Genomic DNA, 27725 nt, shown 5'->3' with positions numbered 1-27725 from the left:
GACAATAATATTAATAATTTTAATATTGCTATTAAGGATAAGAACAGGTTAATAATAATATTAGTAAATGTAATAATGATTGATGTCTTCTTGGCACAATGCCTGGCCCATTGTAAGTGTTCAATAAATGCTTGTGTTTATCACCATATCACCCCTGTGCTGGATTCCATTCCTAGGAAGAGATAACAGTAGGGCAGTCATTTCTTGTAGAGCCTGGACAGTGGAGAGGGAGCTGGAGGTAGGGAAAAGGGGGGGGGATGGAGCTTGTATTTGTTAGGGGCCTATCACAATCTAGCTACTGTGTTATGCAGTTTATATAATATATATATATAAACATCAATGACTTGATCTTCTGAGGCAGTGATTGGCATCCCTCTTCCTTGGGGAACTGCGAAAATACTTGTGCGATGTCACTCAAATAGTCAATCAAATGGCTTTGGGCCAAGCTGAGTCTTGTCTTTAAAGCCAAGATTTTTCACCAGTGGACCATTTAATTTGATAGCTGCATGTGTGTGGCTGCATACTTATTTTTTGAATAACACATTCTTGTTGTTTATCATTTCAGGTTTCAGCAGTAAAATAAAAGTAGCCCTAAACAAATGAACTTCATTTGTACAAAAACGCTCAGTAGCAGCAGGCCCGATGTTATCAGTGACCAGTGCGGTATTATCTGAATGAGTTACTTGAGAACTCTGGGTGTATTGTAGTCAGGCTGCGTCCTGCATCTTGACTAGAGGTTTATGCTCCTGATATCGGAGCTTATTTAATTTCCAGAAATGTGTATTCACACCCTACCAAACTTTCGGCAAAGTTGGACCACAAAAGTCCTAAATTGCAAGCTGACTCTGAAAGTTCGGTTCCAAAGTGGAAGGGGGAGGGGTTGCTTCTTTGGTGGGCGGAGTTCAGTCTCTGCTTTATCACTTCTGTTAAACCTGAACTCTGCAAAGAGGACAGAGTACTGAAAAATCAGACACATCCTTAGATCGGCCCTGTGGAGAAAGCCACAGAAACGCAAACTGACCTCATGCACGTCAAAATCGGTGAATCGCGTTAGCCAGATGGCACGGTGGCTCTCGAGCTTGGGGTGGTCCTGCAGAGTGAAGTGGTAGGTCTCTCGGGCACCTCTGCCTGGTCCACCTGTGCAGCCAGATGGCACGGTGGCTCTTGAGCTTGGGGTGGTCCTGCAGAGTGAAGTGGTAGATCTCTCGGGCACCTCTGCCTGGTCCACCTGTGCAGCTCGGGCCTCCCACCTGTGCTCCTTGAGCAAACTGTGAAACTCCTTGCGAAGCTGTGGTGATCAGTTCAGTGGCGGAGGTCTTGCCTTGTCCTGAAGAAGTGCCTGTTGAGCGCCGTGACTGGGATGACCCGCCCTGTTCACTTCTGGAGGCCCTTCGTGACAAAGGCCCTTGATCAGAGAAAGCCACTAGGGAAGTTTCCACAATTTCATGGTCTGGCTCTGCCAACAGAGGAGAACAATCCTCTCTCTTGGCTTCAGCTTCCTCCGGGTCCCGTGCAACCCGTGATGGTTAAGGTTGTCAGAAAGAGCACATGATCCAGTGTGCAGATGATGTTTTATTGAGTTGTATGCTTGAAACCTGTATGGTTTTATTAACCAATGTTACCTCAGTAACGTAAAAAATAGGAAAAAGAATGTCAATATGTTCCAAAGCCGTCCCGATCACTCCTGCCTTTCCCTCCTGCAGTGAGCATGGCTGCAGTGTGTGTCCCGGCTCCTCTTTCTCGCTGCCGTGGGGGGGGGGGGGGGGCGTGCCCTCCACGCCTCTTGTTTAGATAGGGCCTAAAAACCCCTTCTCCGTTCATTTAGTAGGAGTCCTTCATGCATGGCCTAAGAGCTCATCTTTTCCCTAGTTTCACCAAATTTTATATTTTGTCTGGCAAGTGCTTGGTAAGGATGGGAGAAAAAGCAACTAACCTTTATGGAGCCCTACTGTGTGTGTGGCGCCATGCTGGTACTTTAATCTTCTACACAGCCCCTAGTGGTTAGTGTTAACATCCCGGCTTACCCATGAGGAGTGGGTGGTGTGTGCGGTTAAGGAGCTTGGCGAGGGTCCGTGCATCTAGTTTACCATCCTGATACCTCGGAGAGGGTCTGTGCTGTGTGGTCAGGAGCTTCGTTTGGGTGTCAGGGGCTAGTGGACCCTGCGCAGTGAGGGACCAGGGTTCTCACCATAGAGTGTGTGGACAAGAACTGGCTGTACATTACAGCACAACCTTTAGTCTGTCGTCAGCTGGCCTCAAGGACTGGTGGGTGGAGCATGGAGGGGAGGAGGCCAGATGTAATGCCAGTATGGGATGGCAACTGGTCATCTCTGGGCATCAGTTGGCAGTATGGGCAGGGCATTGGAGGGAAAGTGGTCCTGTTGGATAGGACCTTTCATTTCAAGGAGAAAGCGGCCAGAGGAAGGATGGTAGCTAAGTCACAGCCTTGGCAGGAAATTTCGTTGGTGCCAGAGGGAGTGTATTTATTTTCTGTTCCTACATCATCCAGTACGAGGGCCAGCTTAGGGATTGTCTCAGTCCTCACCGATGGACTTACCTGCCTTCTTGGGTCTGCTCTGGACCCATGGGTGCCCAGGAAGATACAGAATAGTAGGCATGGGCTCCTCTGTGGCCTCCCATCCCCACCTGCCAGGGAGCAGGTTCTACCCGGACAAGAATTCCTGAGTTGGCAGCATCCCTCCCGATGGATCTATGAGGGGAACATGGTCAGGTGTGTCTTCAGGGAGCAGGGTACCTTGCTCACAGATCCAGATTGCGCCACTGCCAGACCCGTTGGAAAACGAAAGCTGTGCTTTCATTTAAGACGCTGTTAACAATTTTTCAGTGACCTGGGCCAGCCTTCCATATGCTAGGTCACCTGCGAAAGAAATCTCCAGCTCCACCCGGAGGGCTCCACCTGCTCAACGTCGGAGTCTGGGACTTGACAGCATTGCTCCAGACTCCTGCTTTTCTCTATTTTGGGCTTAAATTAGCCAGGGAATTAATTCTTACTATTTAAATCTTCATGCTGTCTTTCTGAACTGCGGCATTACCCAGCGTTGTGGATGACTGACACCATACATTGAAGACAATTAAGTGCCTAGGAATTACCTCAAACTAATGGTATATTTATGCATTGTGGATTATTTTGAATTTCTAGTCTGTTAAGAGTTGTTTAATAGGTTAATAGTTTTAATTAATCTTTTCTACTTGACTATTTATTAAAATACATCAGTGGTACAGGACAGAAATGGAAGTGCAGACCATTCTGAGGGTTATGAAGGCCTGGGTGGGGGCGTGATGGAGTGAAACTCAGGCGGAATATTCGATACAGACGCAGGCCTCACCACCGGGGTTTGTGGAAACAGGTGTTTTGCTGTAGGTTTCCTCTTTTGGTCCCTTCGGGCTAGTGAACGTTGAGCGACCTTTATCCCCATTATGATTTCCGTACTTGCAGCTAAAAACAGGAGCGTCTTTCTATCCAAAGGACACGTGCGAGCACAGCAGCCATTTTAAAACATGCCAAGGAGAGCTGGAAGTCAGCACTGAGCACAGAGCCTGTGCTCTTTTCTCTGTGGCAGAGACGGGTCCCTTCATTTTAAGCCTCTAGCATGTGCCCCGTTCTGCCAGGATACTGTGGGTAACGTAGGAGACAAAGGAATGAGTTCCCCATCTCCTGGAGCTTCTGCTCATTAGCTCATTTATTTGTCCATTCATTCAACAAGTTGATTTTATTATTAACTTTTCCTTTAAGAAGACAGAAGTCACCCAAATGATCAAAAAACCCAAGAGTTGGAATTGGGCAGACCTGGTCAAATCCTGCTTTTGTCACGAGAAAGCTGTACGATCGTGCAAAAGTCGCTTTGCTTCTCCGGTCCTCGGTTTTCTTATCTGTCAACAGAACTGCCTCCCCGGTAAGGCGTCATGGAGTGAAGCACCGCACCTGGGACGCCGCAGCCACTCGGGACGCCTCAGCCGCCCTCGTGCTGATCAGCGTCCTTCTCATCCTCGCCGCCATTATCCTCTCTCACCCTGCAAGCCAGTGTGTTTATGTTGGGCTGTTTCCTGTTTGCATCATTCGGCAGATGTTAGCTGCCATCAGCCAGGGGCCAGACACAGGGATACAAAAGGCAACGTGGTGGAGCCCTTACCCCTGGAGGTCTCCCAGAACCAGGCGGCATCAGGCGGCAGATCGGAGGGGGCATTCCGGGAACCACTGGTGTGAGACCTCAGCACCCCACCTGGGGGGGCCCGAGGGAATGGCGACCCCGCATCCGCGGGAATGGGTGTCTCTTTGTAACATCAAGTCATTGCGTGGTACGCTTTACACTTATGTGTGTTATATGTCAATAACACCTCGAGAAACCCAGAGGCAAAAATAAAAGCAGGTGTCAGAGTATTACTAGGGTACCCTTATTTTGGCATTTCAGAAAGTAGGAGGAGTTTGTTACAATTTACGGAAATTTCCGTTGGGAAGGAAATAGATACGACTTAGATACTTCAGGAATCAGTGTCACTTATTAAGTTGGCTCCTCGGAAACATCTCCAACCTGTGTTACCCGGAGGGAGATGGATGGGACATTGCTGTCCTTGGTTCTGAGTATCGGTTAAAGCAGTGAAACCATCATCAGTTCTTTGGTGGGTGGAGGTAGAGGGAGACAGCTCAAGGGCCGCACTGGCATTGACCTTTCCAGGGCACGTGCCTTGGATCCTTAAATGCATGGGTGTTACTGACCACCTCCCACAGCCAGCACTGCTGAATGAAGGTGCTGCAGTGTGACAGTGAATTGGTGAGACAAAGTCCCCATCCTGTTGCAGCTTATGTTCTAGCTGGGATTACAGACAGAAAGAGGGTGAGCAGTAACAAGTATGTTAGATAAACACAGGGTAACTACTGAGCAGAACGCGTAAAGCAGGAAAAGGATGTGGCGTGTTGGAAGCCTTGGGTCAGCAGCAGCCAGGGCATCTCCACTGGCACTGGGATGTTGAGAACAGACCTTACAGAGTGGGGAACTCTAGCCATGGAGGCATCTGGGCGGGGGCGGGGGGAGCCTATTCCAGGCAGGGGGAAAAGCTTGTGCAGAGGCCCGAGGCAGGACTTTCCCTGTGTCCTCAGGGAACAGCGTGGAGACTGGCGTGGCCAATAAGGGGAACGAGCAGGGGAGAATGTTAGCAGAGGAGGTCAGTGGGCTCGTGGGGCACGTCTCGGAGAGCCCTGTGGCTGTTGCTGTGGGTGTGATGCAGAACCGTAACTGGACTTTGAGCCCAGGAGTGACACGACCTGACTTATTTTCATGGGATTGCTCTGGCTGCTCTGTTGAACATCGATTTAGGGGCGTTGGGACAGGGTAGGAGTCAGGAGACTGGCTGTGAGGTTATTACAACAGAACAGGAGGAAGGAAGGCGGCTTGGACAAGCATGGTGGCCGTCGGTGTGTGAGGAGTACTCCGGTTCCGGACATACGTTGAAGATGGGAGTTTATAATATTTGCTGGTAGATTCAAGACGAGGATAATTCCAGGGTCTGAGCCTGAGGATCTGGAGGGATGAAATTGTTAGTAAAAGAAATGGAAAAGACTATACTATTTACTGGTGGCGTCATAGACACAGGGGTTAGTGGGAAGAGCACTGGGGTAGGGGTCAGAAGAACTGTTCTTAGTGTGGAAAGAGGGAGGGATGTTGCAGCAGCTCAGTTTGGGCCTGTCACATGTGGGTCCCAGCCCCGTGTGGGTCCCAGCCCCGTGTGGGTCCCAGCAGGTATGTCAGGCAGGCAGTTGGTGAGGCAGGTCTGGAGTTCAGGGGGCAGGTTCAAGCTTGAGATAGAGATTGTGATTCATCTTCCCATAGTTAATAGTTAAAAGCATGACTTCAGGAGTGAGTGGATAAAAACAGAAGGTTCTAGAACTGATCTTTGGGGCCTGTGAACGTGTAAGCCTTGGGCTGGTAAAGAGGAGCCAGCAGCAGAAGGCAGGGGAGAGGCCAGAAGGTGAGGCCCAGCAGCAGAGAGCACAGAGCACAGTGGAGAAACAGCTGGACGGGGCAGAGAGGGTGGCTCGTCAAAGGATGGGGTCATCGAGGACCAAGAAGGGACTGTCGGGCTGAGGAGCATGGAGGTCACAGGAGGCCTTGGGAAGAACAGCTCTGGGGGAATGTGGGGGGAGGCAACAATTTCATTGGACTTAGGAAGCTTTGCCAAGGAGGGGCCCACCGACATCAACAAGGAGATCACCGTTTGCACTCAGATCATTCACTGGGAGATGGGCAGGTGGCTCAGGTTGGAGGACCTGGTCAGTGGTCAGCCCCTGCGGCCTGGTAAACACGGCCCGCGAAGTCATGCCTGGGTGTGTGTTAATTCATTTCACACCCCATGCATCCGTGCATGTTCCTGGAGAGTGTGCTTAAGCACAGCTTGAGGCCAGTTAACCCTCATTCCTAATGAATGGAGTCTTTAATGAAGTTGTATTCTGGAGGGAGTTAACCGAGTCATTATTTACACACTGTGATTAGAGGGTTTTTCCCCCCCTACATTGTTTCAGGTGGCTAAAGCACTAGAGTAAAGAAGCAGTAGCCTTTGGAGGGGTGGGTTGGAAGGGTCCTCAGACTGAGTCTTGGGGTGCAGATGGAGGCACTGCTCCCCATCCTGTACAGGCAAGGAGATAGGCACATCCTGCTGGACAGAGGTCCGGCCTTGACCAGGGCCTTAGCCGCCAGATTTAGCTCACTGGCTGTGCGGATGTGAAAACTGAGTCAGGCAGGGGCAGGACCAAAGTGTGGTGCAGGACTTGGTAGAACATCAAGCATTAGCATTTTTTGGTGGAGTGATGTAGAATTTGTACCCAGAAACAAAGTTGTCTAATTTCTGGGCACCTGGCATCTCCGAGGACTCGTTCTCCAACATGGCCAGAAATGGCGTTTGTCCTTGGGCCTCAGATCCGCAAATTGATTATCTGGTTGCGTTGTCTTGGGCTGCAGGGTTGACGGATCAGCTTCAGGACAGGGGTGGGAAGGAGCGTTTCCAGACCGGGCTCATCCCCGGCAGTGGTGTGACCTCAGGCGTGCGGTTCCCTCGCCATGTGTATTGTCCCTGCTGTGCACTGGGCGCCGTGGATGTGAAGGGGGCTGTGCTGTGCTTCAGTTTCCGCCTCTGGGTGACAGATGTGAGGGGGCAGGTCTCAGCACTTGCAGAGCCATCTGGTAGGACCCAGAGGGCGAGGTTTGTTTTTGTCACCTCTCCAGGCAGGCTCTGTGGGCACTGGCCAGATGCAGTGACAGGGATGTGTGAGACCAAAACAGAAGAGACCTGAGGGTCATGGAGGGCGGTTTGCAGACTTAACCACTTTGGAGCTTCCTTCAAATTTGGTCTTAGGCAGTGTGTTAGTTTCCTGTAGCTACTGTAACACGCGACCACAGTCTGGGTGGTCTGAAACAACAGGGTTTGTTCTCACTCAGTACTGGGGGCCAGAAGGTCAAAGTCAGGGTGTTGGCAGCCACACTTCTCCGGCTCCGGGGAGAATCTTCTCTTTGCCTCTTCCAGCTTCTGGTGGCCGCAGCGGTCCTTGACTTGCGGCCTCATCGGCTCCGCTGTGGTCATGTTGCCGCCACCTCCTTCTCTGTATCATCCCTCCCTCTTCTGTCTATCCAGTCTCCCGTGTGTCTCTTATAAGGACTCCTCATTGCCTTAGGGCTCAGATAATCCAGGATGATCTCATCTCAGAATCCTTAAACGGGTTACATCAGCAAAGAACCTTCTTTTCCAAATAAGATCTCATTCACAGGTTTTAGGGATTAGGACTGTGAGCATGTATTTGGTGAGGCTGCTACTATTTACCCCACTACAGGGAGAAAGAAGCCCAAATCACAATACGTTAGGGCAAGCTGTGCATATCAAAGGGTGAGTGAGGGGCTGGGAGCCCTACTCAGTGCCACCCTCCTCGCTCAGCCTCACGGATACTGTGGAACCCCTAGACCTGTAAGGAACACACTTTGAGAACCGTTGCTGTAGTAAAAGGTGAGGGCTCTGAGAGAATTCCTTGGGCAAGGACCCACTTGGTCTGGCTTCTCTCCCAGCATTCTGGCCTGAGTAGTAGCCAGCGACCACAGACACTATACTTACTGAGAAATATCCTTTTAGTGCCCGGATTCAGATTTTTATGTTGAAGTGTGACTTGGGTTAAATATAAAATTCATAGCATATCTTGAGCAACTATTTTGTAGTTATCTATATATAAATCTATTTTACAGAGACACAAATAGAATAGATTGTGGCGTGTCAGCATGTAGATAGATTCCGAGTGCTTTTCACTAATATACCTAATGATTCGTGCTGAGAATATCCAAGGGCTCCACCGTACATTTAAATGGATATAATTAAAATAATGGGCTCTATTTTAAAAAAATGATACATGAAAAAGAATTTTTTTTTTTTTACAGAAGTTAGAAGGAGCTGTACCACTAATTCAAAGTGATATAAGTACTCCTGTGATTCATTGTTATTAGGACACCTAATTAAATGCAGAGCATCCAAGAAAAGCAACATTTGGACTTGTAAATCTAACCCATGAAGCCAGGGAAGAGAAGATGCCCGTGTCCTCAGCACAGCAAGGGCTCAAGGGTGTTGTATTTAAGGGAGTGTCTGTTGTGTGTCATCGTGATTGTGCCCATGGGCGAGAGGGTGGCTCACGTGGTTCCCAGTGTAGAGCGTAACTATTGCCTTGTGGGACATTCAGGCAGGTGGGACACTCAGCAAGGGTGGTCTGACTCCATCTCAAGTGCACGGGGCAGGTTTCCCTGAGGTGGGGATGTCATTCTCATAATGACCTCTATCATCTATGGAAATCTACTCTGTGCCAGCTCCCTGGCTCATGCCTGCCCTCCGCCCGGCAAAGTTCATGGTAACGGACAAGGAAACTGAGGCTCGGAGAAGGGAGTCTTTTTCTGAAGTCACGGGACGTTCAAAGGCCCAGACTTTCTGACTGCCAGCAGCTCCTCCCTCTCACCAGGATATCACGATGCTACTGAGGTTGTTGAGAGCACGAAGAAACACTGAGTCCGTTCAGACGGCATGGTCAAGTGCTCACAGGACTCGGGCTGAGCTGAACACTGGCGGTGAAGAAAGGGCTGGGGATGTTCTGGGTGGGGAGCCAGTCTGTGTTCTTCCTTTCCCTCCCCTTCCCTCTCCTCTCTCTCTCTCTCTCTCTCTCGTCCTGGGAAGCACTATGCTGCGGCAGCCAGGGTTAGGACCAGCAAGGGCCAGGCCGGGAAGAGTTCTCGGCTGCCTGCCCGGTACCCCTACGCATACCCAGACCTGTGGACTGTCCTTGCTGGGCTGGCATTGAGGATCAGATAGAACCCTGGCTTCGATCTCTGTCCTAGTGAGCCGCAGAACGGACAGGGCTGGCTGACCATTAGCACCCACGTGGTCTTAGCTAGGGAATGGATGGGAATTTCAGCCACTTCTATCACCCGTTTCTACCAACACAGTCGTTCCTGTGAGTTGATTTAGTCTGGGTTTGCATTTTTGCAGTTGATCATCAACATGGCCTGTGGAGAAGGTGTGGAGGTTCCTGCTTCAGGGATATGGAAACAGGCTCAGAGAGGGTCAGGGTCATGTTCCGTGTTGCCAGCTAGAAGGTAGAGTTGAGATTTGAACTCTTGTCGGTCTATCTTATCAGCTCCTGCACTGAAGTCTATGTCGTGTAAGACCCTTCTCTGGGATCCTGTGCATTCTTCCCTCTTCCACCCCCTACAAGACAGTATGTACCCATAGAACTTGTCCCTGGCGCCTCTGTCCTAGGTCCTATGCAGATATTGTCTTGTTTTCTCTGCATGGCGGTGCTGAGGGGTAGGTGCTGTGATTACCCATTATATGGGGTGTGAAGACTGAGGCTCGAGGCCGGGTGGGGGGATGTGAAGTCACTTATGCAGAAACCCACAACTTGAGAGAGGCAGTGCGGAGATTCGGCCGGGACGGTCCAGCTTCAGACCCTGGTGCTCTCCCCATCTCAAGTCGTCACGTCCACCCTACCCCCGCCAGGCTGGCGGCCAGCCTCTGCCCCGGGGCCCCCGTGCCAGGGCGCTCCCTGACTCTCAGCATGTCCCTTCCCACTGCTGGCTGGCTGGCAGGAGTAGTCTTCCTGCCTAAAGCCATAGCTGTCCCCTTGTCACTTCTCAGACCTGTCAGTCCTGGTTATGCTACTGGGCCTGTCTAGACTCATAGGCTGGGATGGTATCGGCGTGACCCTCTCCCAGAGAGGCACTAGACCTTAGCAGGGGGCTCTAACTCGGGATATCCTGTGGCGGCAACAGCCGCCAGAAGAGCCAAGCGCCTCCCATTTTCCTGTTCACTACTAGCACCTTGGTCCTAACTCTGGTCCGGATGCTAAAGGGCAAGAATGGATGGAGGTGGGGCTGCCAGGGTGCGGGTGGGCCAGCTTCCCTCTGAAAATCCCTGTCCCCGTCTGGGTACGTCGTAGCTCAGAGCCAGAATGCCTGTATCAAATCTTGGTTTCACTTCCTTGCTCCCGTATGACTTTGGACAAGTTATTTCACCTTGTGTCTCAGTTTTCTTATCTGTAAAACGGGGATAGTACCAGGGCTCGCCTCACAGGGTTGTGACTGAGGACGAGAGGAGCCAGTGTGTGAGAACAGTGCCTGGCACAAAGGGAACTCTGTTGAAGTGTTTCTTAAATAAATAAAGGGAACGGACGCTGAGGTGATCGAATCCTCCCAGGTTTCGTTTCCTGCTGAGGAGAAGGGCGTAAGGTCAGGGTGTGTCTGCCCGAACGTGGCAAGCACACTAGGAGAAGGCGTCACTGGGCCCACTGGGTGCCAAAGATGTTCTCTCAATTTCTTGTTATGAACAAGAGTAACAGTGACCGGATCTTGAGAGCTATTGCAGCCAGGCCCTGTGCTAAGTGCTTTTCAAGTGTTAGTTGGTTGAAATCCGTGTAAAAACCCCTGTGAGCTCCATTTTGCTGATGTGAAAACTGAATCTCAGAGGCTAGGGAGCTGGCTCAAGGCACACAGCAAGGAAGTGGCTGACTCGATAGCCCTTGCCTCTGGTTGGTGTCCCCTCTGCCTACCTTTTCATTCCTGTCCTGCTCATCTGAGTCCTGGCCCCCAGTATCAGTCAGCTCAGCCTGCCATAACAAAATACCTTAGACTGGGTATTTTCTCACAGTTCTGGGGCTGGAAGTCGGATCAGGGTGCCAGCGTGGGTGGGTCCTGGTGAGACCCCTCTTTCTAGCTTACAGCCACCTTCTCTCTGTGTCCTAACATGGTGAGGACAGAATCAGAGAGAGAGCTCCCTCTTCTATGCCACAATCCTATGGGACTGGGGCCCCACCCTTATGACCTTAGTTACCTTGTAAAGATCCTGTCTCCAGATACAGTCACATTGGAGATGAGGACTTTACCATATGAATTGAGGAGTTGAGGACATAATTCAGTCCTTTTTACCTCCCTGGTGGCCTTTCTCTGACCCTTTCTTAGTTGGGGCCGTCCCTCTCTCTCTCTGCTCAGTTTTTCCATGCTGGGAGGGACAGCAGACCGTGATGAAACCCATGCTGTCGTGATAGATGGAGCTGGAGCCCAGAGAGGAGGGTCTTGTCCAAAGTCACGCAGCAAAGTCCACTGTGGTGCCGGGGAGAGAACCTGGGTCCTGCCTCCCAGTTGGTGTGCCCCAGTGGGTCTTGCCCGAGTGTGCCTCGAGTCTGGGCCTTGAAGATCACAGAGCAGTGCATCTCTGAAGCAGTGAACAGGGGTGGTCGTGGCCCCGGGCGGAAGCCCCAGGCCTGGAATACGACGTGATCTCCCAGCTTGTGCACGTCTCAGAATCAGGAGTAGTGGCGACAGTCCCCTGCCAGAAGGATGGGGGGCCCTTATGATAACACAGTTCAGGAGTAGATGGCAGGGACTTGGCTTCGTGTCTTGACCTGTGACTAATTGTGTGCGTGGCTCTGGGCAAGTCACAGCTCCGCTCCAGGCCTCAGTGGCCACATGCCCTGTCCACCTCGGTATTGAACTCTTACCTTGAGGATGTTTTTCGTATATTCAAAGAGCCACCTAGAGGCCAGTGTGTTGGGGGCCAAGTGTTGGCTCCAGGACACTGCAACCAAGTGAGCCTTTTTGGCTTAGAGTTTCCCCATCTGTGAAACTGGAACAGGGAAGAGCTTGGATAGAGCTCTAGGCCTTCTGCCAGGAAGCGAAGGGAACAGCACCAGACACTTTGCACACATCAAACCGCTTAAACCCTTGCTGCTCCACGTGCAGATGGAGGATTAGCATCGCCAGCCTCAGTGGGCACTTCTTAGAAACAGAGTCTCAGGCCCAAGCCCGGACCTGCTGACCCAGAATGTGCATTTTACCGAGATTCTCGGCTGATTTGTGTGCACACTGAAGCTTGAGAAGAAGAGTTATTGGGCATGTTTAGACCTCTTTAGACCTCAGCTTACCCATCTGTAGAAATGGATGGAGTTGGAGCCAGCCCCAGCCCAGTATTTTCAAACTGTGCTTCTTGGGGTCCCAGCAGATCTGCAGGGCCAGCCGTGGGCCCATGTGCTTCAAGGAGAGGTTCCGTGTGAAAGGCGGGTCTGTAGCTAAAGATTTTGCAACCCCCTGAGGTGGTGGGCTCCCAGGTAGGCTAGAGGTAGTTATGGGGTCCACGCTGACCAGACTTGCTTCTTTCCCAGGGAGCGCTTGAAGCGCAGCCAGAAGAGCACCAAGGTGGAGGGGCCCGAGCCCGTGCCGCCCGAGGCCTCGCTGAGTGCCGAGCAGGGGACGATGACGGAGGTGAAGGTGAAGACAGAGGTGCCCGACGACTACATCCAGGAGGTGATCTGGCAGGGTGAGGCCAAGGAGGAGAAGAAGGCGGTCAGCAAGGACGGGACCGGCGACGTGCCCGCCGAGATCTGCGTGGTGATTGGCGGCGTCCGCAACCAGCAGACCCTCGGTGAGTGACGGCCCGTCTGGGGTGGTTGGGGCTGGGCCCAAGTCCTGGGGAGCAGAGGCCCGGGATCTCTGTCCCTCCCTGGCTGAGGGCCTTCTTCAGTGGCTGCCCTCTGCCCTCAGGGAAAGAACTGGGCTCCTTAGACTTACCTTTGTCCGCACGGCTCTGGTCTGGACGTCTTCTCTTTCTGCCTGACTTGGCAAAAACCCTACTCATCCTTTGAGACTCGGTCAGGTGCTTGGAACTTCCTGTGGACTGGTGAGTCCTTCGTGCTCTGGGGGCTCCTGGGCCCCAGGTGGGTCTAGCACCGCTCGTATGGCCTCGTGTCCTAAATGCCTGTCTGTATTTCTCCCCCCTCTGCCTGACTGGGGACTCGGGGGCAGCTCCCAGTGCAGGTCCTGCTTAGAACACATGCTTGGTCAGGATGGGATTGGTGACAGACTGGTACTTCCCCCTGCCTCTTGTGATCTGCGCCAGGCTCCGAGGAGCCATGGAAATGAGCCGCTTAGAAATCATCTCTCCCTTTGCTTTCCAGCAGGAGCCGGGGGATACCCTTCTGGGGCTGCCTGCGTTCCTGCCAGGTTCACAGAGGCCCAGCAGATATGTTTATTTAGCATAAGGAGAGATGAGCCAGACAGGCAGGTGGCGGGGACCGTGTCCAGCTGGAGCGCCCATGCCTCTCGTACGGAGAGGGGTCACTCCTCAGCTGCTGTCGAGCTGTAACGAGCTGGGGAGACAGGCTCAGTGTGGCCAGCTCTCTGGACAGACCACATGCCAGAAATGAGACTTTCCATGTGAATTCTTTTGGCTTTAAATGTTGGCAACTAATTCAACTTTTGAAACATGCCAAACAAAACATGTCTGTGAGTCTTAGCCATTCCATGGGCCAGCAGTTTGCAAACCCTGGTCTGTCAAATAAAGTCCACATGCCTCCGCCTGGCACCGGGGCCTTGCCTCGTCTGCTTCTGAGTGCCTTCCTGCACGTTTCCCAAGTTCAGGATGTTCTTCGAAGTGCTCCCAGGATGTTCTCCCTCCCCGCCCGTCTGTCCGGGTCCAGCTCTCACTCATTCCTGATTTCTAGGCTCACGTCCCATGTGTGGCATGTGGGGCCTCATGGGGAAGTTCACCCGTGTCTCTTTTCCCAAGTCTAGTCTCAAGTCCTGTTGTCTCTTCTATCCAACCTCTGGGAATCAGCCAAGAATTCCCTGTTCTGCCTGTTTCTCTGCTGGTCATAGCCACCATCAGCCTCACCTGGGTCTTTAGCATCCTGCTGACAACTATGCCTCTGCGTCTCCCTGCCCAGGGGCCTTGGCCAGTGCAGAACACTGAGCATGTCACACCCTGATTATGAACTTGTAAATCCCCACTGTGTCTAGAGTCAAGACCATATATATCATCAAGAATCTCCACAGCCTTGGCCTTGTAGCCTCATTTCTTATTTCTAAGCTCTATGGACTTTCCATTCCGGTACAGTCTGTTCTTCTGCCGCGTCCCTGACCTTTACCCCTGCTAATCGCTCACCCGTAACACCTTTGCCCATTTCCTCATGCCCCCAAATAAGCCATCCTTTACAGCCAACTTTGTTGCCACCTCCTCACAGAAACCTTCCTTGATATCTTCTGGTCGGGAGCGGTCTGTTTCTATTCTGTTCCCTCACTTGGGCACTTCTCATTCATTATCTATCTACTTTAGATGAGAGGTGCCCCGTCCCAGTTTGTCTCTGCCACAAGTGCTCCTGGAGACTGGCGCTCCACGACCTGTCAGTCCTCTGTGCCTGTGCTCTTCACGCCTACCCCACAATACCTAGCAAGGCACTGGTTACTTAGAAGCAGTGTTGACATTGGTGCTGTAACTATCAGAATGGGCTTAGATCAAACCTGGCCAACAGTTTTTTATTCCCAGCACAGATTAGAAAGAAAACTTTTTTCACGGGCCGGATGAAATATTAAAATTTAAAAATGTTCAATACAAAAATCATTCGTTTAAGTAAACAAAATTTTATATATTATGTAATTTGTTTATGAATGTGAGTGAAAAATATTTTTAATATACAATATTATTTTAATAAAAATACATTTTAATAAAAATATAATTATATACCATATAATTATCCAAATGTATCGCAGTCAATCAAAACTATTTAATTAATAGAATGAGCTTGAAGGGGTTATATCGCAAATAAAACAATTATTTCATTTTACAAACAGCCTGGAACATTTTCAGTTATAAGCTGCAGCTATGGTCTATGCTACAATGCCACTTGATTCAGCACACTTGACCACAAAAATAATGAATTGTTTGACCTTGGGTGCGCACTGGCAAACTTCTCCTGAAAGAATGTGGATTTCACATCGCCGCTAAACATCAAACAGTTCATATCGAGTACAGATGAGTGCAAAAGTTGTAAATATTTATAATGGAATTTTAAAAAAAAATGAAGTATCACGAATCCATTCGACCAATTATTGGAAGTTAACCCTAGATTATTCACATGCGGAATTTTATTTTGCGTATCACTATCTTCTTAAATATCTCGATTTTCAATAATCAAAGACGCTTCTGCTTCTGAGTAGCTGAGATTTTAAAGTAGCAGAGAATATTAAAAATTTAATTGTGGGCCGCATAAACTCATTACGTGGGCTGGATTTGGCCCGCGGACCATATGTTGGCCCAATACCTGGTCTAGGTTATGCTGCAGTAACAAAGATCCCAAAAGTAAAAAAAGGGATTGTGGTAGCTCAAAACACGAAAGTTTATTTCATAGTCACATCACATGCCCATTATGGGTCCAGGTAGGTGTTCCGCTCTGCTCTGGACCCAGACTAGAAGCAGCCATTCTATGGAACACTGCCACCATGTGACAAAAGGGAAAGAAAGTTTTGGAAGGATTCACACTGGCAATTAACCTGCTGCAACCCAGAAATGAGAAGTGCTAATTCCATGCAGTCATTGGCCAAAAGTACTCACATGTCTCACCAACCTCAAGGAGTCTGAGAAATGCCGTGCTAGCATGTGACAGGCGGGGTGGGGGTGGGGGGTAAGCAGAAATATTTGAAGAGGACGAGTGACTTAGCCCAGTGCCATATGAGAGAAGACTCTTCTCAGGGGCCTGTGACTGGCCTCCGTCCATTGGTATTCATTCCCCAAGGCTGAGGACTTTTAGCTACTAAATGTGTTGGTTAACTGAGGAGAGGATATGTCCTTGCTCATGGATGGTATTGAGACTCACTGAATCCAGTACCTATTTATGTCCTTCACCAGGAGATGCCCAGAAGGGTAGTTGAATTGGAATCTTGGGATGGACCAGGCAGTCTGGGTTTGGCAAGAAAAGCCTGGAGCAGCCATACTAGGGGGGCGTGGGGAGTCCTCCCCGGGCCAGCTGCCTGCTCAGCGAGAGATCCCAGGGCCCTTGGCTTCATGTCAGTCACCACGCGGGGTTCCGGCCCAGCTGATGCTCAGCTGCAGGGCCCTTGGCCTCACTGTGCCTTAGCGTCCTCTTCTGTTAAATGAGGCTGGCCACCCAAAGGGTGTGGGAATCCAAAGAGGCAGTGGAAGGGAACGTTGTTGTACGAGGAGAATGGCTCTAAGGACTGGGCATGAATCCCGGCTCTGTGACTTAATAGCTGTTGTACCTTGGGCAAGTTACCTGACCTCTCTGTGCCTCAATTTCACTACTGCAGATTCACTGGTCTGTGCAAGGATTCAATAAAGGTTATGTATGTAAAGCACTCAGTATTGTACTTAGTAAATGGTTAACGTTTCTTAGTACTAATATAAGACTAAGTAGTATTAATGGTATAAAGTACCTCTTCAAGGGAAAAGAGTAACATTTCTGCTCCCCTCCCCCAACTTTAAGAAATGAGCCAGTGTGATCTAGAGAAGAACATGGGCTGGAGGAGAAAGATGGCCCTGGACGAGGTGTCAGAAGACATGGGTTCTAACGGGGCCTCGGTTTCCTCATAAGGGTGGTCCAGTCCTGAGAGCTCCTTCCACCTCCCTGGAATTCAGGGACTTTTGAGTATCTTGTGGAATTTCTGAGTTCCCTGCTTTTGACAGACCCTTGTGCAAAGGTATAAAAGTCACAGCAACAAGTTGGAAGTGGAACGACCATTTTGGAGCCGTGACCAAACAGGCCCAGGGTGCTCCCTGCCGGTCATGGCTGCTCCTCTCATCCGTTCAGCCTGACCTTGCTGAGGGTGTAGTGTCTGCCAGGGGGCAGGCTCAGAGGAATGTGGCTGGACCTCAGCTCCAGGAAAGAAAACCATTTAACAATAATAACAACAACAACAAATCGATGTTAAAATGGAACCTTTGAACCCATCTAATCACAAGATGGCAAGTCAGTTTTATCTCATGCGCCAAGTCCAAGGAATTGCTGCTGGCTTGTAGGAGTCTGTGTTGAAGCTTCTAAAGCAGGGGTCCCCAAACTACGGCCCACGGGCCGCATGCGGCCCCCTGAGGCCATTTATCTGGCCCCTGCCGCACTTCCAGAAGGGGTACCTCTTTCATTGGTGGTCAGTGAGCAAAGTATGGCGTCACTCACGTACAGTACTACTTCCGGTGACACGGGACGTACGTGTCATGGCTCCAGAAGCACGTCACATCACTTGTTACAGCTAGCAGTGACAAATATGAAACCAGACATTGATCATCTCATTAGCCAAAAGCAGGCCCATAGTTCCCATTGAAATACTGGTCAGTTTGTTGATTTAAATTTACTTGTTCTTTATTTTAAATATTGTATTTGTTCCCATTCTGTTTTTTTACATAAAATAAGATATGTGCGGTGTGCATAGGGATTTGTTCATAGTTTTTTATAGTCCGGCCCTCCAGCAGTCTGAGGGACAGTGAACTGGCCCCCTGTGTAAAACGTTTGGGGACCCCTGTTCCAAAGGTGGCACGATCGATTATTGATGTCTGCCATGGATGTTAAAGTGGTTGGTGGGGTTCACATGCTATATAGATTTGATGCCCTTGTCCCCCTCATTTTATAGAAGGGCAAAGGCCTGTAGAAAGAGTTGCCAGAGTTGCATAGCAGGTTGGTGACATTTTCTCCCACTTTGTGGAGACCCTGCTCTGCCTCACAGCATCCCGTCCCACCCACTTCTCTAAGGGGGACAACCCGCAGGGGTTTTGCCTAGGGTGAAATGCTGGTTAGAGCTATCCCTGTAAATGAGCTGCTGCCCCATGTGCTTCTGTGTCCTGGTGGCCAGATATGAAGGAATTAACATGTTCTCAAGGTAGTTGGCAGAGGATTGAGGAGGTCCCCAAGAGCCTCCCGAGTGGCACACTCAGGGCTCAGCGCCGGGCTCTGTTGCTGTATAGCAGCGGTTCTCAACCTGATGGGTCGCTACCCCGGCGGGGGTCAAACGACCAAAACACAGGGGTTTCCGATGGCTTTAGGCGACCCCTGTGTTTTGGCCGTCCGACTCCCGCCGGGGTCGCGACCCACAGGTTGAGAACCGCTGCTGTATAGAATAGCGGTCCTGTTTGGTCAGCCAGCGCTGTGCCATGAGGAAATCTCCCGCTTGCCTGCTCTCTGAGCTTCGTCCCCTTTGCCTCACTCCCCCCGCGACGTCCACATTGGCTCTTTAATAACCACCAGACAAACAGTGTTCCCGATGACACAGATATTATCCGAGACACTTCTGATGGATGAGTCCAGGTCGTGGACACATGGATGGCATCTGGCAGCTTCTCAGGCAGGGAGGTTTCCGTCAGTGCCCAGGAGGCTGGCTGCCAAGTTTGCAGGGGTTGCAGCTTCCTCCCTGCTGCCCAGCAATTCCTTGTGCTGGGAAAGGGTATTCCTCGCTCTTAGAAAGAACGTCACTGCCATTGGAGCCAGTGTGGGGCTTAGGGGCAAGACCTCAAGCTTTCTTGTTTAGCAAGAGCGGGGATTAAATACTGTGACGACTTCGTTTGATAAAACCGGAAGTGAGTTAACAACTGCCTGTTCCCTCCTGCCAAGCTGCAGAATCACACCTGTGGTTTCAGGCGCTCCTCTGTGATGAATGTTAATACACACAAGGGACCACCATTGCTACCCCCCAGTTCTTTGTTCACAGCATCGCCAGCTGATCACTGCATGCTCGCCTAATGAGGTACCTCAGAATCCTTCTCAACACAGTGTACCAAGAAGTCCCTGCCAGTCAGCCAGCACTGACAAATCTGAAGTAGAAAATTGCTCACCATACTTGTCCTGGATGGTGAAGACAAGGCAGGCTGGGTTTACAATAACCAGGACCTCCAGCCCATGGAACATGTCCGGTTCAGAGAGATACGAATGCCCGGGTCCCACCATAGTGGTCAGAATGTGTTACCAAGCATTGGCTCTTCTCTGCTGTGAGACTACTGGTCCTTGGCCCAGAGAGATGCCCAGGGGATGCCCCAGGTGCCTGGAGACCTGGTCGTTCAGGAGTCTCCCTAGAGGTGGTTAAAGAGCCCGTGGAGGCCCTGGCCGGTTGGCTCAGCGGTAGAGCTTCGGCCTGGCGTGTGGGGGACCCGGGTTCGATTCCCGGCCAGGGCACATAGGAGAAGTGCCCATTTGCTTCTCCACCCCCACCCCCTCCTTCCTCTCTGTCTCTCTCTTCCCCTCCCGAAGCCAAGGCTCCATTGGAGCAAAGATGGCCCGGGCGCTGGGGATGGCTCCTTGGCCTCTGCTCCAGGCGCTAGAGTGGCTCTGGTCACGGCAGAGCATCGCCCCCTGGTGGGCAGAGCGTCGCCCCTGGTGGGCGTGCCGGGTGGATCCCGGTCGGGCGCATGTGGGAGTCTGTCGGACTGTCTCTCCCCATTTCCAGCTTCAGAAAAGTACAAAAAAGGAAAAAGAAAAAAAGAAGAAAAAAAGAGCCCATGGAGGGAGCGAGTAACCCGGCTGAGCTCCTCCTCAAATGAGAGGTGTGGGCCAGCAGGTTATTTCCAGAGAGTTAACTGACTCAGTGTCGGGAGGAATGTCAGGCGGAGCTAAGGGCTGCCTGGGCAGGGGTGCTGTGGGCCTGGGAGGTGATAGAATCTGTTTTGGTGGAAGAGGCTGGAGTGGACACATCCCAGGTAGCCTCAGTCAGTGTGAGGACGTTACCAGGAGGTGATTTCAACTCAGTAGTAGGAAGGACTTTGTGACTATGGGAGCCATAACCGGATACAGGCCTGTGAGGGAGTGAGTTCCCGTGCTGGAGATGTTGGAGTGGAGAGGGTCACTGGTCAGGGTGCAGGAGGGGGAGTCAGGGATCGCCTGGGAGACTGGATCCTGCAAGGGTGTTTCTACGCAGTGAGCCTTGAGCACCAAGGGATAAAGGTGTCCCCACATAGGCAGGGTGGTGGGGGGAGGAGGGGCAGGAAGGACGGGGTGATGGAGGAGGGGGCCCTGCCACAGCTCTGGAACGAGCAGCAGAAAAGCCGACAGCCATTCAGACAGGGCCACGTGGGTTTGGTCTGTGACGAACCCGGCAGCGAAGGTGCCAGGTCCTGCTTCATAGTGCCAGCTGATAGTTAGTTTCCTGTTCCAGTAGGTTGTTGGCAGGGCTTGGCACCTGAGCTTGCCAGAACCAACACTCAGCTCTTCGCTGTGGCCACTCAGAAAGGAGGGGTTTGGCCACCCTCCCAGGTGCATCTCGTCTCTGCTGAAGACTCTTCTCCTGGAGGTCCAAGATGGGAAGGGGACTCCAGTGGGAGGGTCCCCACTGGCAAAGGCCCGAGGGCTCTAAGCCAAGAGACTCAGTGGGCCTTAGACAGGCCCCCTAACTTCTTCGAGCCATACTGTCTCGGCGGATCAGTGGGTATAACAAAACCTGCCAGCAGGTTCTTTGGGAGCAGAGTGAAGTAAAAGGGTGTGAACTTGTTCGTCAAGGGCGACAGAAATGCCAAACACATAGCAGTGCTCTTAACCGAAGCCTCCGGTGTTGACACATCTGGCGGTATCAGTGGATTGATGAGAATCTGAAGGACGTATTACGGCTTCACGTTTCTTTGTTCAGTATTTCCTAAAAGAATTTTGAGAAACGATATTCTCTTCCACATTTTGGAGCTGACATAACATTTTAATCCATTTAAGTAATTACAGAAGATATAATTTCTGGACTGTTGTGTAAAAGAAAAAATGGCGTTTGGAAAGAAAATTGTGACCCACTCTTTTACGTCTGTCCAAGGTAATCCAGACCTCACTGCTGCTCGCTGTCTGCCACCGTCCACGCAAGAAACAGACAGACAGGCCCTTCCTTAACAGTCAGAAATTTTACATCTTTCCTCTTTCTCCTTGAACTCATATTTCCAGCCCACTTCCCTCACAGGGTTTTATCCTAATGTAATATATTTTTTATGCTTGAGAGTCTTTTATTGATCACCGTTTCACACTCATCTCCCACAACAAGATGCATGCGCATTGAAATAGAAATTTCTATAAAAAAAATTTGTTCAGATCATAAAGCCCTATATTTTAAGCCATTTTTTTTCCAGATCGAGTTGTTTATTAGCCTACAATTTGCCAAAAAACAAATTTAGAGCAATCATAAATGTACAAGTAGAAAATGATCAAAAATGCACCTTTTCATAAAACCGTCTGGGCTTTGTTTCTTTTTTTTTTCAATTGGCTGGTGTTTCTGCGAGTTACTGTTTCTTATATGTTGAATGAGACAGGATTCAGCATTAATTTAATTCCTTTGTTTTTGGTTTCATATATCTAAGTGCTTAGAAAGCTCTATCACGTAAATATGGAGCCAGGGGTGGGGTGGAGGTTTGCATTAACGGTGTCCCTCAGTTCTTTTTTTTTTTTCTGAAGGTGGAAACGGGGAGGCAGTCAGACAGACTCCTGCATGCCCCCGACCAGGATCCACCCGGCACGCCCACCAGGGGGCGATGCTCTCTGTTGCAACCAGAGCCATTCTAGCACCTGAGGCAGAGTCCACAGAGCCATCCTCAGTGCCCGGGCCATCTTTGCTCCAATGGAGCCTTGGCTGCGGGAGGGGAAGAGAGAGACAGAGGAAGGAGAGGGGGAGGGGTAGAGAAGCAGATGGGTGCCTCTCCTGTGTGCCTGGCCAGGAATCAAACCCGGGACTTCCGCATGCCAGGCCGACGCTCTACCACTGAGCCAACCGGCCAGGGCCTCCCTCAGTCCTTTAACTCCAGATTGTCTCCAAAACTTACGTGGGGGCTTCTTATCAGACGTTATTTTTTATTTTTTATTTTTTTGTATTTTTCTGAAGCTGGAAACGGGGAGAGACAGACAGACTCCCACATGCGCCTGACCGGGATCCACCCGGCACGCCCACCAGGGGCTACGCTCTGCCCACCAGGGGGCGATGCTCTGCCCCTCCAGGGCTTCGCTTTGCCGCGACCAGAGCCACTCTAGCGCCTGGGGCAGAGGCCAAGGAGCCATCCCCAGCGCCTGGGCCATCTTTGCTCCAATGGAGCCTTGGCTGCGGGAGAGGAAGAGAGAGACAGAGAGGAAGGAGGGGTGGGGGTGGAGAAGCAAATGGGTGCTTCTCCTATGTGCCCTGGCCGGGAATCGAACCCGGGTCCCCCGCACGCCAGGCCGACGCTCTACCACTGAGCCAACCGGCCAGGGCCTCAGACGTTATTTTTAATGGTCTCTCTGACAACTCCATTAGGTTTTTTGTTTGTTTGTTTGTTTTTGAGAGAGAGAGCTAAAGACTTGGAAAATACTCAAGTCACAAGAAAGATCGTTCTAAATTTGACACCAGTGTTTCAGACCACAGCTTTGCTTGGATCCCTGAGATGATTGTCCCCCATGGATGACACCAGGGTGGCATTAGGGGGCATGAAAGAATTGCCTTCAGTGTCCTGTGTGAGAAGAGAGGAGGGGAGGAGAGGAGAACCATAGGGTGGGGCCTCCTACCCCATATTCTGTGTCATGGTGATTTTAGGAAAAATATATCTGGAAGTTGATGATTGAAGATTAATTATCTTAAAACTGCCTGTGCTCACATATCCCTAGAGGATCTGCACTCTACTTGGAAGATCTGGTCCAGAGGACGTTTGTCCCGAGGCCAAGCCCCCGGGAGCCTCAGGAAACCCACGCATCCATGACTGACCTCTCCAGGTCCGCTGCTCCCCAGCATTTGATCTGTAGCAGCAGTTGCTGTGATGCTGTGATGCTAAATACAGGCCTGTCTGTTGTGAGGGCTGTCTCGCCGTCCACCCCCACTTGTGTTTTCTCTTCTCCTTCACCTGCTCTGCTTGTCTGCCCTGTTGCATTTTGTGTGTCTTGAGACGTGTCTCAGCTTAGCTGGAGCTAGCTGGGTGCAAATGATCCGAGTTGAGGGTTCCTGCCCACGTTCATCAGGAGACCTCTGCCTTGGTGTTGGCCGCTTCTCCCTTACGTGGCCTCGGGGACTACACCCAGCTGCCCTCCGCTGGTCTCACCTGGTCTGCCCAGGGCTCTCAGGGAAGGAGCTTAGCCAGGTTCTCTACCAGCTGTCTCTGGCTCTTGAAAGTGGCCCTTGGAGAACTGTGCTGGGACCAGGCATGTTCGGGGTGCTGATGCCCTGCAGCATTCGGGGGAGCCCCAGGACTGCAGGGACTCACGGCTCCTTCGGCATCCAGGGGACCTAGCACGGTGGCACGAGGATGGCCCTAGGGCCTGGTGGCTGCCTTTGAGCCCAGTTCCTCACAGACTGCCAGCCATGGAGCTCCAGCCTTGGACCAACTGCCCCGAGAACTTGGAAGCTCGTCGTAGAAGTGGGTGTTAAGTTATCCCAACCATGTGAGGACTTCTGGGAAGATGAAGGGTAGAAGTGAGACCTGGGTGTCCTCAATAAGTATTAATATGAACGGGCACCATCTCTTCTTGGTGTTTTCCGGAGGCTGATTCCGTGGCAGTTACTTGTATCAGCTTTGGGTCAAGGCAGGTCTGGGCCACCTTGGGCGGTATGTGTCACCCCTCCAATCCTCACTCACCTCACCTGGAAATGGGGACAATAATTGCCTTCGTCTGCTGGACTGGTGAGGGTGAACCGAGCCGATGTGTGAGAAGGTGCCAAGTCCAGACCCCACTCGCACTCGTTGGCTGTGTGAGGTGGGCAAGTTGCTGGCACATCCGGCCGGCCACTCCTGCTTCCCGCCCTGTGCACTGAGGTCAGAGGCCAGGCCTGTGTAGGGCCGGAAACTTGGTCGAGAGTGATGGTGACTGAGGACAAAAAGCTAGTTGGGGGACCCAAGAGTGAGGAAGCATGCCAGGCAGGGCGTCAGGCCTCAGGGACGGGCTGTGTGCACAGTCCCCAAAATGCCCTTCTGTGAGTCTCACTGCCCCATCCAGCGTACACGGTGGCCCTGGATTCAGGTCAGTATTACTCGGTGACAGATGAGTAGAACACCGTGAACTTACTGAGCCCCTGCTCCGCGCCTGTTGTGGGGCCAAAAACTAAGAATTGTACAGTCTGATCTCTTTCCTCCCCGTGTTCATATTCTTCCCTGTGAGACAAGACGCACATAAAGTCACGGGGTGACAGACTGCTGGTTCCACGCGGGGGTCAGGATGACAGCGGTCCCTCGAGTGCCCCACAGTAGTGAGGCGACGATGCCGTCTGTGTGTCAGCAGACTTGCATGTTGTATCTCATCGATCTTGGCCTCAGTGATGAGATGTGGGGATCGTACTCATGTATGCCAGGTGAAGAAACTGAGGCACGTCCGAGAAAGGCATGTGCCTGTGACCAAACAGCGAGGGGGTGGCAGAGCTGAGCTGACAGTCTGGCTCCAAGCTCAGGGCTCCTTTGACTTGACCTGATACCTCGAGTCCACTCACCAGGTATCTGGGCTCATGGGGAGGACACCATTCATTCAGTCTCCACATCGCGGCTCTTACGTTACTCAACATTTTCCAATGAGGAAATGGAGGCCTGGCCAGAAAATGGAAGAGCTGGCACTCTGTGTAAACCAGGGATTCTCATGCCTGTTGCTGGGCATCAGAGTCCCGAGAGGACCCTTTAGAAAAGGTAGGTTCCTAGGCTCCTGGCCACAGCCATGCTAGCTAGCACACTAAGGCTGGAGGGGGCCAGGGCCTCCGTGTGTGCAGGCTTGCTGGCCTCTCTGTTAGGATGATGGGGCCAGGGCCCAGGTGGTGTCAGGCCTGTGTGAGAAATGGGCAGGACCTCCGCTCCTGGGACCCCTGCCAGGCTGGGTCCGATGGGCTCTGCTTGGCCTCCTGCCGTGGTCCTTCGCCCTGTACACTGTGTGTGCACTCCTTTGCCTTTGACCTGTCTGGAGTATGCCCACTGGGAACCCAGTCCTTTCGCCCTATGGCTGGAGTCAGATGTTTACACCGTATTGTGTCTGTGCATATGAAGGAACAAGACCGCTCCTCAGCCCAGGGCAGAGGGGTGTTCTCCTTGTCAGGAACATCTGCAGTAGCCTTGTGGACTTCCCGGGGGAGTGTAGGGCCGCCCCTGTGCGTTAGGTACTTCTGGCCCCATTTTACAGGTGAAAAGACTGAGGCCTATTGTGTCTAAGGAGACTACCAAGGTCATGCTGCCGGTACGTGGCAGAACAGAGACAGGGATCCAGACATATCTGATTTGAAGCCTGTTGTTTTAACGTCTGTCCCATCCTAGCAAAGACACATAGCTAGAAATTATTCTAATGCATTCAAATGGCAATTTCCTTACATGGTTGCAATTCATTACTTATTGTAAAGGAGCGCTTTTACATTCATCTCCTTTTTCAAGGTATAAGTGAGAGTTACCTAGAGAAGCTGCCTGCTCTGTCTTACGGACTTGGAAACTGACGCCCAGAGATGCAAATAACTCTCCCAGGGTCACTCAGAGAGTTGAGGCAAACTGGGAGCTAGACCCAGGCCTCTTGACTTCCTGGTCAGTGATGACTCTGCTGGTCCTTGCTGCCCCTTTGCTTACTGGGGACAAGATGCCATTGGACGAGCCCTGCCCTTGTTGCAGTTAGCGGTCCCTGGAGGCATTCCCGCGCGTGCTGGCGACTCACGGTTGTGTGCATCAGGTGCGGGCTGAGCGGTCCCTTTCTTTCCTGTTTTCCAGGGTCCTATGAGTGTGGAATCTGTGGCAAGAAGTACAAGTATTACAACTGTTTCCAGACCCACGTGCGCGCACACCGAGGTGAGTGGCGTGTCCCTAAGGCAGAGGTCTAGGGCCGCACCTCCCTGTTCCCTGCTTGTTGTTCTACCTGGACCCCTCCTGAGTGACTGCAGAGACCCTCAGAGCCTGAGCCTTCTCTCTGTGTAGTGGGAGGGAGACCCACGGAGGAGAGGAGTAGCCCCCTTTCCTCGGGGGAGAGCACCCAGGGGTGGGGGCAGTAGGGCATGCCACCGTCTGCATGCCTCCCGGGTCCCCTGCCTGCTCCGCCACAGGCCTGCTTCCTCCCAGAACGCTTCATTGTTGCTCAGTGTCATCTTGTGTGCTCCCGGGACAGCCCTGGAGCGGGGGCAGGTGGCTGTCTCCATTCTGTTGGTGAGGACACTGACGCTGGAGGGAAGGAGGGCTGGCGCTTGACCCTCCCTGAGACTGGCAGACAGGGAGGGAAGGCCTTGGGTCAGGGCCTTGACCGTCAGCGCGGGGCCTGGGGAAGGACCAAGAGGCTCAATTCTCTGCACCTTGAGTTGGAAAGGGTGTCCCTGGGCACGTTGTTGTGGGTTCACCAGCCCTTGGGGCCGTGTATTCACCTTCTCATTCTCTCGTCCCCCTCCCTCTTCCCCTCCCTCTTCCTCTTCCTCTTCCTCCCTCAGACACTGAAGCCACCTCCGGGGAGGGAGCCTCCCAAGGCAGTGAGTATTCCCCCCTCCCTGTGGGCTTCGGGGGCAGGGCGAGGGAACCAGGGGTGGAAGAAGGAGACACTTTTATCACACACACCCTCTCCACCAGGAGGCCCCCAGTGGCCTCTGGGAGACACATTATGGTCCAGGCTTTAGGGCCAGAGGGTCCTTAGGAAATTGTCACACGTACCTCGGAACTTTCCCAAAGTGTGTTCTATGACATTCTAATCCTAGGGAAGCTAATAGGTGTTCTGTCGGTGAAGGGTTCTCTGGCCAGTAGCCTGGGGAAACCTGAGCTCTGCTAAGACGAACATGTTTCTTGCTACAGACTTCCCAGGGCCCTTTGCTGCACATGCACACAGGCACCTCCAGGAGGGGTCCCGGCGAAGGCAGTTTCCTCTGTTTTTGACTCCCATTCATGGGTCTGGGGCTCCATAGCCAGTGTTTGGGAACTCCTGCTTCTGAGAGTTATCTCATGAGCATTCATGGGCACCGATCCCTGGGGTGCAGAAGCCCAGAGGCGAGGATGTACAGGGCCTTGGCACCTGGGGGCAGTGTTCTGCTTTGCTGCCCACGGGTCTGGTGAGTAGCCAGCCAGGTAGGCTGGGGTGGAACCGCCCCACCCAGCAACCCTGAGCCCCAGAGCCCGGCAGCTTCACTCCCAGGTGTATCCCCAGCAGAGATGTGTGCCCACGTCCACCTGAGATGAGAACTGGGATGTTCTTAGCAGCACTGATTGTACCAGCTCCAAACCAGAGACCCCCGCTGAGGGTCCAGCTAGGGGAAGGGTTAGATAAGTCATGGTGTGTTCGCATGAAGGACTACAGTACAACAGTGAGAAGCAAAGAGCTACACACAGCGACGTGGACCACTCACGGACACTCTTAGCAAAGGAAGCCCGACACAAGCGTGCTCCTGAGATCTGCATACAGGAACCCTGGGGACACGATTTCATGCTAGAAGCAACGGGATCCTGGCTGCCTTTAGGAGGGGGCTTGTGGGTGCCGATGGTAGAGCTGGGCTCTGGCGACATGGGTGTTGGGGGTTTATGAA

At 51.9% G+C, this 27725-nt stretch overlaps 1 protein-coding gene across 11 annotated transcripts in view; it reads left to right on the top strand.

The window, feature by feature from the left end:
* Window positions 1-27725, top strand: part of ZNF618 (zinc finger protein 618) — a 184111-nt gene that overhangs the window by 108868 nt on the left and 47518 nt on the right. For all 11 annotated transcript variants that reach the window (XM_066256438.1, XM_066256434.1, XM_066256433.1 and 8 more), the window contains exons 3-5: window positions 12689-12948; window positions 25942-26019; window positions 26646-26684. In XM_066256438.1, coding sequence (XP_066112535.1) covers window positions 12689-12948; window positions 25942-26019; window positions 26646-26684 — 377 coding nt within the window. The remainder of the gene's footprint in view (window positions 1-12688; window positions 12949-25941; window positions 26020-26645; window positions 26685-27725) is intronic.

Source organism: Saccopteryx bilineata, chromosome 2 (genome assembly GCF_036850765.1).
Source record: "Saccopteryx bilineata isolate mSacBil1 chromosome 2, mSacBil1_pri_phased_curated, whole genome shotgun sequence".
Classification (NCBI taxonomy): domain Eukaryota; kingdom Metazoa; phylum Chordata; class Mammalia; order Chiroptera; family Emballonuridae; genus Saccopteryx; species Saccopteryx bilineata.
The sequence above is the reverse complement of the archived record's forward strand: the minus strand, read 5'-3'. Positions and strand labels throughout refer to the sequence as shown.